Below are 15,294 nucleotides of genomic sequence, written 5' to 3'. Positions count from 1 at the left end.
TATATTTTTTTTATATATCTAGTGGTATTTTATACTAATATCTATTCTAAAATAAGGCTTATTTTTGGATTTAATTCACAGTATAGTAGAAAAAAATTGTGCAAAAAAGAAAGTCAGTCTAAATTGATTTGCGTAAAAGAAAGAAAGAACATAAAAAAAAAAAAAAATTATAGTTTGATTTACTACTCTGCTCAGAAAAAATATTGATAAGCCCGCTACTCCACTCCGATTCGCCAGGACAAAAAAAATTATACTCTAGTCAGTATTTTGTGTTGAATTCCTAAATCCGCCTATGGAGGAGGGTTTCCTCGCCGAGTACTCCTTAAGTGATATCACTCACTTTTGTATAGTGAATTAATCCATTCCTTAATCCTTATCACGAAGACAATTGTATCCATCTACTAACAGATAAAGCAATCTCATCCATCTAAGAAAAAAGATAAAATTACTGAATATTTGGCGCTAGTAGACATAAATAAAAACATTTTCATGAAAACACTATTGCCATTGCCATTGCCATGATTATTATATTTCTGAATGAAACACCAGAAAACACTATTGCTATACCGGTACACGGGAATGAAAAACAAAAAAATATGTGATTACCATGTTATTAATCTAATTACCTCCTAATGAATGACATATTGCATATTATTATATTTCTGAAAGCATTATTGTCATGATTTCAAAAAATTAATATAATCTGACACAAGAGTGATTTAAAAAAAAATCAAGTTTCATTTTACAAACCTTCTGTTTTTTTTATTTTTTTATTTCTACATTTATATATATATATATACTAAATTACTAATTGAAGAGAACTTGCCATGTTGTGGTTATATCGAAATACAAACTCCAACTTTCAGTTTAATCAATTCTAATCACACTGAAAAACCCAACTGATCAAATTTATTAATTATAAGCATTTTCTTGAAGGATTATTACTAAAATTTGTCAATTGAAAGAACATACAACAAGACTATGTTTGTGCATATGAAGCAATAACCGAGCTTATAGTGTCATCATCTGGTGTAACCCTTACCCATGGCTTCCTTACATTTACCAAATTTCACATAACCGGCAATTAATGCACCCGCAACGAACCACATTTAGATCAGGCATTACATCAAACACCACCTGTGCATTTTTTATACACCCACAATTTGTATACATATGAACCAAGGCTGAACCCAAAAATTAATCCTCAAACCCTAGTTATAGATTGCATATGTCCTATAATCCTCTCTGAATTATTGACGAATTATACGGAGTGGGAATAAAAAATGACAAAATCAGTTGAGAATCACTCTCATATTCACTACCAAAAACAAAAGAACAAGACAATAAACAAAACAAGAAGACAGCGATTTGGGAGTTTGCTCGTTACTGCCGGAAGAGAAAATTAATGCTTCTCAGCCGTTCGATCGAGATCCGGACCAAACTGGCCCGAGGAAGTACGCAGGGGGCCCCATTATTATTCGTGCCAACACAGATCGGACGGTCCAGATTCATTCTGCATTAACTCAGAGATGCGAATTCTTCTCTAACGACTAACGAGGTTTAATAAGATATTAGTTTGAAATGCAAAAAGAAAACAAATTATATTAGTTTCTATAAATTGTAGTATTCTTCATTTTGTCTGTTCTTTCCTACTTTTTCTTGAACGAGCATTGTCTCTCAAGTTCCCTGGAGAGGAAACCCAAGATACATTCTTTACATCTTTTTTCTCGTATTATCTCCCCCAATAACACCATATACTAGAACAAAGTACAGCAGTAACAAAAGAGGGAGAAGATCGAACAATAAGAGATGGAAAATACAATAATGCATTTCACCCATCCAGAGCACCAGCTACTCCTCATGACCTGCAAGCCAGATGATTTCCGTTGTAATCTCTGCAAAACATCTGGCACCGGCCTGCGCTACAGGTGCAACACATGTGATTTCAACCTGCATCAGAGTTGCATAACCTATCCCCAGATTCTCTCCTTCTTTGCCCACCCATTGCACACTTTGGTACTGGCAGATCACTCAGCCTCAACCGTTGGTCCTACTGTATGCTGTGACTTTTGTTGTGAACCCCTCAAGGGGTTCTACTACAAATGCATTCCTTGCGGCTTCAACCTCCACCCAAGCTGTTCCCTTTTCCCGGGGATTATTCGCACTAGGTTTCACCCGGATCACTTCCTGATGCTTGTGCCGACTACTGGAAGCTGCTCTGCATGTAACAAGAATTTGACGGTTTGGACATACCGATGCGGCATTTGTTCTGTGAACCTTCACTGTAAATGTTTGTTTACCTCCTCTTTCAAGGAAGATGCTGGTGCAGAGGCAAGCAAGAAGACACAAAAGCGAGCTATGGTCACTAAAAAGTAGGAGTGCAGGGCAGTGAGAGCCAAAGTTGTTTTTAGAAAATTTCAAAATGCTTGTTTACATATTGCAAGTATGTCAAAATATACTTGGTGGCATGGTGACACAATTAGTTCCTTTCTTTTTCTTCTAAATTGCATACTTTAATTGGAATCATTTTATGTTGAGTTTTTTTTTCATTTGTTATGGATTCTGTAAAATGCTCTGATTTCAATTAGTTCTATGTTTCATCCTGGTGCAAAATCATGGAAGTTTAAGCCATCTTTTGGCTTAATTAGCAAAGATCAGTTCTTTTATTTTTCTTCTAAATTGCATACTTTAATGGGAATCAATTTATGTTGATTTTTTTTTTTTTGTTATGGATTCTATAAATTGCTCTGATTTCAATTAGTTCTTAGTTTCATCTTGTGCAAAATCATAGAATTTGAAGTCATCTTTTGGCTTAATTAGCTTCCGATACAAGAAGCGTATTAGCACCTTTCTTTACATGGTAGGACATCACAATCACAATCTCCCGCACAACACAACAATTTTTGCAATTATATGAAAATAAATTTTTTTTATGTGGTGCAGTATGAGGAATTGTTTCCATCATATTTTGGTACTTCAAATCCTTAGTTTTGTTCGGCCTTGAAGTGTAATAATACCGTCAAAGATATCGAAGGTCATTCATATTCAAAAGCAGAAAGATGTCAGAGGTTTTCTGATGGATGCAACAATGCTCAATTATGAGCTGCGAAGAATTTCTTACCAGTGTTTCCATTTTTGTAAACTGTCACCGTTGTTTGTTTGGATTCTAGCTCACACTGACGGTGTGAAACTTCTATTTTAATTTAATTTAATGAATTTGTCGGAGTGGCATCTGAACACCTGATCTTGTAAAAAAGAAGGGTAATTATACCATATATTGTTGGTCAGTTTTCTCTCTGGATAAAAAACTTGTAAAATTCCCTAGATGGTAAATTGACCTCACCGCTACTGGTACAATAGTTGTGTACCCTGGTCAGAGTCTAAGCTGAATTTTAATAGTAAAAAGAAAAATAGAAGGTGGATGTGCACTAGTTTGTTAAGAGAAATCTTGTTTTGTCATGCATAGACATGGAAATGGAGGAACATTTACTATGGATTTGCTGAATAATAGTATGATGCAGAAAATTCTCCTAATGTATAATTCAACACATGTACATGGTCCATCTCTGGTGCATACAAATCAATGTCATTAGTATGTCGAAAACGTTATCTAGGCAATGGCAAGCCACAGCGTTTTATTGCAATTTAGCTTAAATTTGCTATGATTAGGGACCCCTAATTTAGACACATACAAGTCTGCTTATCTTTGTGCAAAATCACAAACCGTAACTAAACATAGAAAAAGCCAATACCACCTTTAAATCCTTCTCACATACCTTCTTATAAGATCAAACAGACCCATCTCGCTCTTTCACAACCTTGTCTCTTGAATCCAAGCAAATACCAAATCAATCATGGAAGAACTTTCTCCAGAAAACGAAAGGATTTTCAAGAAGTTCGACAAGAATGGAGACGGGAAGATCTCCCTGGACGAGTTGACAGATGCATTGCGCACGCTGGGGTCAACATCAGCTGATGAGGTGAGTCGCACCATGGCCGAAATTGATACTGATGGAGACAAGCACATTGATTTGGCAGAGTTTGCTGCTTTCTGCACAGCCAACCCGGGCCTCATGAAGGATGTTGCTAAGGTCTTTTAGGATTTGGATATGTATTTTTGGGATGAGATTATTTGCCACTGTGGCTTCACATAATATTTTGTTCTTTCATAATTGATTTTGTTTCTTAAAAGTATAGGATCTGATTAATTCTATGATGGATGAAGCTAGTAAGAATTTTGTAATTTTTCAATTGATCTTTGCATTTTGCAGATAAGATTATTTACAAATAGCACAAAATTATAAGTCATGTGATTCATTCACTTGCATTTGATATATAGCTTTAAATTGCTATAAATAAACCATAGATTAGTTTTCTTAATGTGATGCACGAACATTGAAGAAACATATCAGAATCATAAATTTAATTTATATCAAAATAGTAGCAGTTTACCTGGTGGAGAAAAAAAAAATTTGGATACCATCTTTTTATCCAAATTCGTTTGAATACAAATTGGCCCAATAAATTAATTCTAGTCCATCAGCCCAATACCGTACAAGTTGAATATTCATCCCTGCCCATCATGGATGAGGCAACATACAACTCAGCAACACACTTTTGAAATACATGATGTTATTTTGCTATATTAATTCTCCATGTGTATAATTTTTGTTATTCTTTATCAAAAAATCCTCGCTATACATTTTTTGTTTTGAAACTTAATTACACTGGTAAACACTAGTACTATTTATGTGAAAAATATATAATTGTGCTTATAATATATCTGTCTTCGGTGTTATGCGGTTTTATGTATTCAATTAGATGTCCAAACAGGTGTTACAACCAGCTAGTTAGAGTCTACTTTTGTTATGAAAAAAAATATGAAATTATTCTCACACTACATGGTCTTATTTACATTCCAAAAATACTTTTATGTAATATGCAAACTGTTCATATATGAATTTGTAAGTGTTTATATCAGTATTTTCTTTCTGAATTGTTATAAGAAAGTTTTAGATGAACACACTTTTGTTGAATAAGTAAATAAAAATAAACAAGAATTTAAGATTTTTTTTTTATTCCTTATCTTAACATAAGGTACAAACACTTTTATATATAATCAAGTCTAAATACCTTTTTAAGATACAGTGCAAGTAAATGATGCATCCAATTTAGAGTGTATAATGCGATTGGATTTGTCAAGCTCGATTTAGATTTTTCAATTACTTTTGCAACCATCACATAGTCATGATAAAGATTGAGATAATGGCACTATATAATTTACACGACGTGGCAATTTAATTTTTGGAAATTTTATTTTGACAACTGCGTCCTTTCAAACTTTTCAATATATGTCACAATCATTAATTCCGTAGCAACTATCAATTTGACTCAAAACTGTTAATTGGAATGACAAATGAGCAACACTTCAACATACATAATTTTGTTGTAATAATTGTATATTTTTTTAATTTAAAGGGAAAATGACAAACTAGATACTTTTAAAAAAGTTAGAGAGATTTTTGAATAAAAGTGACGGAACTAGGAACCCCACCGATTTCCATTAACAATTTTTTTTTTTTTTAATAGCTTGGGAAGCTTCAAAAATTCATTACTGTAGCAATCAAGGGAACCAAAAGAGGGTTTGGATCGATTGTGTTGTTCACGGCTGTTCTTTGGTCTATTTGGAGGCAACGCAATGAATTTATTTTTCAAGGCACAAAATTACCTACTCGGATAGTGGCTAGTAGGGCGGATGAGGATGCGAGGCTGTGGTTTAGGTTTTGCAAAAAGGGGAAACAGCTTGGCTCACGAGCTATAGGGAATTTGGGGGTAGATCAAAATAGAGCAAGTACAATGTAAACCATTTGATGTAATAAGTTAGGACATGTGGTTGTAATCAAAGCTATTAATAAATCTTTGGTAGTCACTACCAAATTTTCAATTTTTTTTTTTATAGATGTAAAACAAATAAATTGTTATGTTGCATTTTATCCGAAAAGAGAATATTCGTTCACAAATTTCATTTTAAAAAATCAGTAATTTTTTTATATAATTTATTGTACTTTTATTATAAAACTATAAAAAAAAATTACACAAATTACCAATAACTAATGATGTTAAATGAATTTAACAGTTGAAAATTAATTATCGCATATTGAAAGTTGAGAGAATAATTGTGAAAATTTATAATGCTAAAATTGTAGGATTTTTATCATTTTTGAACACTAAATAATGATGTTAATTGTTTAACCAGTTGGAAATTAATTATATATCACAAATTGAAAATTGAGAGAATAATTGTCAAAAATAAATAAATTAGGAGAATAACTATTAGGATTACAAGTTAAGAATTTGAGAAGGCGTGGTGGCATTTGATTTTAGCAGCATTGATCGTCTACCCCACCGGTGTAACGTACGACCTCATCATTACCCCCTCTCTCTATTTCCAGTGGGATCGAATCGGATTTGCATTACATGTTGTAGATCTCAAGGCCACAAACCGGTTTGGTACAACGTTCCCATCTGCTCTGTTCATAAAAATGTTGGCGATTCATCATAATATAGAGTACGTGGACGAGTGATTATGTCTGATTTTAATCCATATTTAATTTAGTTCTAAAACATGGATCTCATTAACGCATGCATGGATTAAAGCCAGAACAACTAGAACTAGTGTTAGATTAGATTAGATTAGATTAGATATATCCTTAATTTTTTTGCAATTGCCACTCTGTGCTTCGTACTCCATTCATCATGCAAAGGAATAAACAAATGATGTGCCTCGTAACGTAGTAAATAATTTTGCTCCAAAAACATCTAAGATTATTTTTGCTTTTCGGATAATCCACAGCTTCTTCGATCGTCCCAATTAATTAACCTGATTTGATGCTCGAATATATAATAGCTGTGTTTTTCCTAATATTGGTAAAAGTTAGGGAATTATACGCCATATATAGTAAATACTATCATCCAGGTATGACATAGGCCAATATATGCGTTTTTTCTATATATGTTTCTAAAACATTAGAACTTGCTGTCATTTAAGCAAATAAAAATAAGAAAAGAGGATAAATATAGTGTCAGTGTGGTATAATTGTTTGACACGAAAGTCACTGCAAGAATAGGGCCACAGAAAGTGCGCAGTACTGAGGTCATAAGTTACAGAGCCATGAGCCCATGTCCCATGAGGCCATGCATGTGCTGACCACCATCGCATACAATTTCTATCCTCTGCATTTACTCCAAAGGAAATCTTTTCAGTTAATGCATCTCAACCGTCCAATTTACTTTCAAATCCGTGCCAACTAGATCTACACTAATAGTGTTAAAATCAGACGGTTACATTGGTTCCGTATAATATCAAACGGTCCAGATGAATTACCTCAAAAGATTCCCTTTTGAGTTCACGCAGAGGATACGTGTTCCATTGCATAGGCTTGGATGCTATATTGCTATATGCATGCAAATAGCAACTTTTTCTATGACGGTCTCTATTTTTTTTTTAAATTCAAATAAAGTGGAATCAAATTGCAACCATTCTAGCTTCCGGAATTTTTATTAATGCCCTTCAAGAAAAAAAATAGCAAACATATCAGACTTTAAAAAAAAAAAAAAAAAAGATATTTACTGTGTATAAAATGAATGTTTGCTATAAAAATTAGACATTAAAATGAATGTTTTAATATCATTTTTACTATCTTTCAAGTTAGATTTATTACTCAGATGTTTAGCGGCGTGGGGGTTTTGCCTTCACATTTCTCATTTTTAGCACTGAATTGAACATTAAAAAAAAATAAAGATTTCTTTCCCCCAGTTTATTTTTCCCATCCATCTCCCAATCATTAATTATATGAGGTGACCACAACTTTCAGCACAAAAAGACAATAAAACATGTATTAGTCATTAATAATGTGGGGGACCACTAATTAACTGAGGGAGCACTTATATTTGAAAAATTTTACAACTGATGCGCATAAATATGTATACTTATACACGCAAGTATTAACATCTAATATAGTAAGTATTCATATGTAAGATATCAAGTATTTCTTTAATCAATCTTTCTTATGACATACTCATTTTTTACACATTTTATGGTTTTTTTTTCTTACTTCAATGTCGCCCATATTTCTGACAATTTGTGAATTTTTTTGCGAATCTAAAGTCATAGACGTTTTCTACGTAATTTTCTCTTTCAAATGAGATCTATGATGAAGTAATTTTGAGTTGTCCGCCACGCAAGTATTCATACTTGATATATTATATATTAACACCTACGCGCATATGCATCCATATTTACACGTGACAGTTGTAAAATCTATCAAATATTAGGTGGTTACCTAAGTACTTAGTGATCCCCCACTTAATTAGCGGTTCCCACGGGTAATGCATTACGAGGTATGAATACTTGCTCAACAAGATATGAATACTTATACGACAACGATGAATATTTGCATGACGAGGTATGAATACTTACACGACGGACAACCCGAAAGTATGTCATCATGAATCTCATTTGAAAGAGAAAATTACGTAGAAGACGTCCATGGTCTTAGATTTACAAAATTTCTCACAGATCGTCATAAATATTGATGAAATTGAACGGATAAAAAAAAATCCAACTCTAAAAACTTGTAAAAGATGTGTGTGTGATGTGTCCAGTTTTTTTTTTTTGAAATACTTGGTATCTTAGGTATGAATACTTGATATATTATATATTAACACTTGTGCGCATAGGTATCCATATTTGCACGCGTCAGTTATAAAATATATTAAATATTAGGTGGTCCCCAAGTAATTAATGAAGTTCAGTTAGTTAACGGTCCCCACAAGTAGTTATTGACTGGGGGATGAATGAGGAAAATTGACTGGGGGATAGTTAATTAGTCGATCCCTAAAAAAAATATCAAAATGAATATTTGCTATAAAATTGAACATTTTTCATTTCCTATTTTTAGATGAAAATATTAAGATCTCTAAAATAAAAATATTGTAGCAAACTGCCCCGGTTTGGTAAACATATTAAAAAAAAAAAACTGACCACCCCAACATGGAGCGGTTAGGGTATTTTTGAAAAAAAATTCAGCCTAGAGGGCATATTTGCTATTTTTTTTCTTGGAGGACATTAATAAAAATTTCGGTTCTAGCTTGTAATACTCATATTATTTTTATTGAAAAAATTATTAAGGTATTTTTAATTGTTTGTGGTATACACTATATATTTTGTAACAAAAAAACTCATCAGTGGAAATTATTTCAAGTAATTACGCATAAGCATATATAAATTTCAAAACCATTGAACATTGGGAGTTTGGTTCGTATATAGTACAATTTATATATATCATATTCGAATCAAAACAAATATTTTTTAGATAAACACAAAAATAACGAACTGGGACTCGGCCACACCAATTACACCATGACATCTCTCTCTTAATTTACAACAGCACATGCATTAACAAACTTGAACTCTCTTTCAAGCGATTTTTTTAGATGAATTAAATTAATTCCATATCACAGTTAAGCGATTGTTTCAATTCTCCTCAGTCAGGCCAGGTAACCTGACGGGATATGTGAATTCTAGAATTTGAGAGGTAACTATAATATTCTAAAATTTAAAATGTGAAAAATAATAATATATATTCTAGTTGAAAGAGGTGCATTTGTTACTTAAAAGAACTATGCATAATATATATTCTTATTGTACTATATATATATCCATGCTAATTTAAGTATGAATTCTGGTTGAAATAATTATGTACGTATTCAATTAATTATAAGGAGCATGCAATTTGTTCAAATAAGTGTCAATGTTATTAAGGTGACAATTTAAAGCAGCTGATAATTTTTAACTCATTATAATTTACGAATGTTTGTGCAAGTACAAGTAAATGTACGTATTTAAGAATTATAAATTAAAAGCGTGTTAAATTCAGATAATATATAGGTTATTCATGAATCGTTTGGAGTAGTAGAAAAACACCTAGATATATATTAACAAAAAAAAAGTAGCTAGTTAATTAGGAGTTAATTAATATAGAGGAGTATAGATATATTCAGGACGTTAATTATACGTTTATATTATATATACGTAAATATTTCGCTTCTATTTATAATATTTAAACCTAATTATAATAAGAGAACCAATTAACACCGGTACCATCACGTCACTACAACAATGTAGATACTTTTTGCGAGAGAAAAATCAAATTTATGACGGTACTCCCTCGCGAAAAGTACCGTTGCAAAAAGAAAAAGCTGAAGAATGAGAGTAGTTCGTCGCAAAAAGTCACTTTTTTATTCTCGCGAAAGGTGTCTCATTCTTGTTGTGCGTACAGCAACTATATATACCGGCAACTAGCAAGAGTAATAGATTTGGAATTCAAATAATTTACATAATTACCATGCAGGGTCCATAAGGCCAGAAAGAATAGCAAATCATATTTTATAACCTATTCAAAGTTAACTCATAACACTTTGTCATGAGAAAAACTAGCTAGCTAGCATAAGCCGAGACATGAATAATATAAATATTACTTTTAAGAAAAAGCAAACAGACGTATGATTTTTCCAAAAGCGGCCCACCAGGATTTATGTTCATCAATATCATACTAACAATCTAATTTGTTTCTTTCAGTTTTAGATAAGCGCGCAGGTTCCAGCATTTTGTATTGAACATTGCATTATTAGTTGTGTAAAATGTTTATTTTATTTTTACTAGAAATTCATTTTGTATATAAAATTGGCCTCCAAGCACATTTAATATAGAAATCACATCTAACAGTTTGGATCGACTGTTTGAACTTTGAAAATCGGAAAACTAATTGGTTGCACTACAACTCCGGAACAAACATTTTGGTATTAGCCAACCTCTCCATATTTTTTTAGATTTATTGAAAATCGTTGTTTTTTCAGACAAATTTGGACCATTAAAAACAACGTTTTCAATAAATCTAAAAAAATAGTAAAAATATTTTCAAAAAAAATGTAAAATTTGGTCTCCAAACACATATTAATATGGAGAACAAGATGAACGGTTTGGATTGGTTATTTGGACTTTGAATTCGGTGATTTATAGTCCAATGTACAAAATGCCTATGTATATTGCAATGTATGATAGCCTTACTCTATATATAATGAACGGTTCAGATTGTTTGTTTGGATTTTAAAATCACAAAAATAACTTATAAAAATATGGTGTCAAAATAAAATAGTGTAATTGGATCTCTCCTCATATATATAAAAGGAGGGATCCAATTACACCATTTTATGGAGATCATGTTGAGCAGTTCAGATCGGCTATTTAGACTTTGAAAACAAAAATATAAGCATGAAGTAAAACAAGAGTTTTACTTTGCAACTCACCATAACCTCTGTAAATATAAGTAGTAACTATCATCAAAAATATTTTTGTCCGACTAGGATTAATTTTTTTTCATATAGTTATACTATATGAGGACTGAGGAGTGTTCAAATGCCTCCATGTTTTTGTGCCTCCATCATGCCTCCATCTCTCTCCATCATTTTCAAAGTTCAAACAGTCGATCCGAACCGCTCAACCTAACCTCCATACTAAAATATGTTTGGAGACCAAATTTTATATTTTTAGAAATTTTTTTACTATTTTTTTAGATAGATACAAAATTAGTAAATCTGAACCATATAAAAACAGTATTTTTGTACCTATCTAAAAAAATAGTAAAAAAATTCCTCAAAATATAAAATTTGGTCTCCAAACATATTTTTGTATGGAGGTTAGGTTGAGCGGTTCGAATCGACTGTTTGAACTTTGAAAATGATGAAGAAAAATGGAGGCATGATGGAAGCACAAAAACATGGAGGCATTTGAACCCTCCTCATACTATATATCTACTTTGTCCATATACAACATTTCTTTTTGTTAAATATAACTAAACAGCATTTTTTTTTCTTTAGATCGCGGATTTGATTTTATTATCTTGATCTACTATTGGTTCACAAATTTCTTGTTAATTGTATCCTATATTCATCAAAATTTAAGATTATATATGCTACGTGCATTAATTATTTGTACACAACACATACACAAGTACACAATCTTTGTATATAAATAAAATCGTACTGATCATTAATGGCAAACAAATCGCTGACAATCTTCATCGCGCCATATCGTTTACAGACTCGTAATCAAAAGAGAGGGGAAAAAAAAAAAAAAAAAAACTAGAAAAGAAATCTTGATCGGGACTATAAAAAAAATAATTTCCGAATTCCAAGTATTTTGCATGGCACAATCAGAAACAAAAAGAAAAGAAAAGAAACCTTTGTTTGTTGCAGTTGCATCCCCTTTACTTAAGCAGCCTCCAGACACACTGCAAAAAGGAAACATCCGGAGGACAGATATGGAATCATGTTAACCACACATAAAGATAGGCATTGTAGAGATAGATGCAGAGAGAGAGGGGAGAGGAGAGAGAGAGGAGTGTATTCCAAGGAATAATGATTACATCGTTTAGGGGAGGCAAGAAGGGAGGCGTGGAATGGGAAATGGAAAGCATATTGCTCAGACCGTGCGTTTTGGTCCCCCTTAATTCTCTCCAAGCATCTAGGGGCATTGGAGGAAACCATAAACGGGTTTCATGATCATGCATTCTGGTCAAAATTAATAATGCACATTGGAGAACACCATCAGTATATTGCACCAAGTTTGCAGAGTGTTCATCAAATCTTAGATATATAGCAAAATATATAGATTGTAAAATGGGTGTCATGTTGAATAGGTGGCCAATGCTACGGACTCAAAAAGTCTCTATTTTGTTGAATACAGAAATATATGAAGATCTTTGCTTATCACTTTATAAATTAAAGTTGGTCTTTACTAACTATACATGTTACAAAAATTAATTGAAACAAATCTTCAATTGGATCCATGCTTGGCGCCTACATAAGTATTTTATTTTTGTTATTATAAAATAAATAAATTAATGTCATAAAAGTACGTCATCGTAATATAAAAGTATTACGCGCGTAAATCAGTTCCTCAAATAAAAATAGAAATAAAAACATTCATGAATGATCAAGTACCAAATATGTATAGACACCAGCTTCTGTTGGTATTAGTAACTCAAATTAAACCAGCCATGAGAGCCATCAGTTCAACCAAGCGAACCTAATAATTCCATTCACAACCCAAAGTAAAGAGATTGCTACTATTTATATTATGAGAAAACATGTCATGTAACAGCTTTGAAATTCCAAACATTTTTCTAAAATGAAGTTAGGAACTTCATGCATAGATTTATGTGCAAAAAAAAAAAAATGATGCATGATTTGAATTTGAAATGTAGAAAAGGATTCCGTTTAGACTAATTATAATTCATATGCTGATTAATCAATATTTAGTCCACTTATGATAATACAAATAACTGCGGAAGCCATCTAACCTTAAAAAAAGAAGATAATACAAATAACATGACAAGCTCTACGAATACATAACCAACCAACTATATATAACAACCGGTAGAGGTCGAAGGTTCAAAACCCAGATGGATGATTTTTGTGGATCTAGTTGATTGGCTTAATTAACTCTCAACTTAAAAAAGAAATATAACATGAGAGTAACAATTACTTGACCAGATACAATGTGCACTAGACAAATACAAATAAGAAACAATTAATAATGACAAATACATGAGAACTAATCTTTAATCTAGTGACAAATTGCAATAATATAATTACCAATGCTATATCTTTAATCTTGTGGGAGGTTTGTTAAAAAATCGGATGGAATATATTCTTCATGAATATTTAAAATTGGGAGGCTTGACCACATCTTTATTTTTAAGAAATGAATATTGACAAGAGGAGGGATCAAGTTACAACAATTTTTGGGTGCTCATTTTTACAGCACCAAGTCCTTGATATACAGCACAATAAAATTTTAGGGACGAAAATACTCCTGCCCTTATTTCCACAGCAGTCTTGCGCTCTTGTCTGCCTTTTGTGCATTTTAACCCTCTTGATCCCTGACCCATTTCTTTCCAACTATGTTTAAATCAGAGATTATCAAAAAAATTCAGTTATCTGACAAGTATGCAAAACTTACAATTTCGTATTAGTAGCAAAAGTAAATCAAATTTACCTCAAGAAGTCATCAAATTTCAAATTTACTACAAAAAAATAAAAGAGAAGTCATCAAATTTCAGCATACAAAAGTGCTTCATCCATTTAAATAAAATTAAGAAAAAATATTTCATCCATCAAATTTCAGCATACAATACCAGTATCATACGCCTCTGGATCTGAATACTAGTATCCTACTAGTTCTCAACCCATCCAAATCTGAATAAAATAAAACATGCTTCAGGACCATTTCCTTGCATCTACAAAAACCCCCAAACAAAAAAAGGGATTAATTAAGCACAATTTCCATGCTTCAGGCCATGTGCTCCTCTCGGATAAAGAGGCAGAAGGTGACAGTGGCGAAAGAGGCAGGACGTGGCGGCGGCAAAAGAGGTAGGAGGTGGCGGCGGTGTGCACAGCACAAATCCCTGAGGGGGCGGCGGTGTGCTACTGTGCGCACGGGTCATGGTTCTCTTTATTTTCACTGAACCAAGAGTTGAAAAGGTGAAGGTAAAAGGCTTAATGGGAAGAAACGGGTCACAGATCAAGAGGGGTTAAAAGGCACAAAAGACAAACAGGGGCGTAGGGCTGTGCTGTGTAAATAAGGGCAGGGGTATTTTCGTCTCTAAAATTTTATTGTGCTGTATACCAAGGACTTGTTGTTGTAAAAATGGGCACCCCAATTTTTGAGTTACAACAAGTTACAATAATAATTTTTTACATTTTCAAAGTCTAAATTGTCGATCCAAACCGTTAGATGTGATCTTCACAATAAAATATGCTTGGAGACCAAATTTTACATTTTTTGGAATTTTTTTACTATTTATTAAGATGGGTACAAAAACTAGTCAAATTCAGACCATTGAATTTTGTACCCATCTTAATAAATAGTAAAAAAATTTCAAAAAATATAAAATTTGATTTGAAATCACATTTTATTGTTTAGATCATATCTAACGGGTTGGATCGACGATTTGGACTTTAAAAATGTAAAAAATAGTTGTTGTAACTTGATCCCTCTATTGACAAACACTTATTTAAATACGGGTTTGAAATGGTTAACTAATGTATAAAAAATGTAAGTATAACGAAAAGTCACAATAATCATTAATTTTAACAAAAAAAATGAAAATTTATAAGGAACCCGCATATAGTATTTTAAATTTATAATAAATAACAAACATATAAAATATG

The 15,294-nt window shown here is 32.2% G+C and overlaps 2 protein-coding genes across 2 annotated transcripts; both read left to right on the top strand.

Annotated features, from left to right (window-relative positions):
• The first annotated feature begins 1,809 nt into the window (after positions 1-1,809).
• LOC144559321 (protein VACUOLELESS GAMETOPHYTES-like) lies at positions 1,810-2,376 on the top strand. Its single transcript, XM_078308335.1, has one exon. The coding sequence runs from the start codon at positions 1,810-1,812 to the stop codon at positions 2,374-2,376; it is 567 nt and encodes a 188-aa protein (XP_078164461.1).
• A 1,406-nt stretch (positions 2,377-3,782) lies between these two features.
• PC1 (pollen calcium-binding protein 1) lies at positions 3,783-4,269 on the top strand. The gene has a single exon (XM_078308806.1). The coding sequence runs from the start codon at positions 3,855-3,857 to the stop codon at positions 4,098-4,100; it is 246 nt and encodes an 81-aa protein (XP_078164932.1). The 5' UTR covers positions 3,783-3,854; the 3' UTR covers positions 4,101-4,269.
• Positions 4,270-15,294: the final 11,025 nt, after the last annotated feature.

This window comes from Carex rostrata, chromosome 9 (genome assembly GCF_964058835.1).
Source record: "Carex rostrata chromosome 9, lpCarRost1.2, whole genome shotgun sequence".
Classification (NCBI taxonomy): domain Eukaryota; kingdom Viridiplantae; phylum Streptophyta; class Magnoliopsida; order Poales; family Cyperaceae; genus Carex; species Carex rostrata.
The sequence above is the reverse complement of the archived record's forward strand: the minus strand, read 5'-3'. Positions and strand labels throughout refer to the sequence as shown.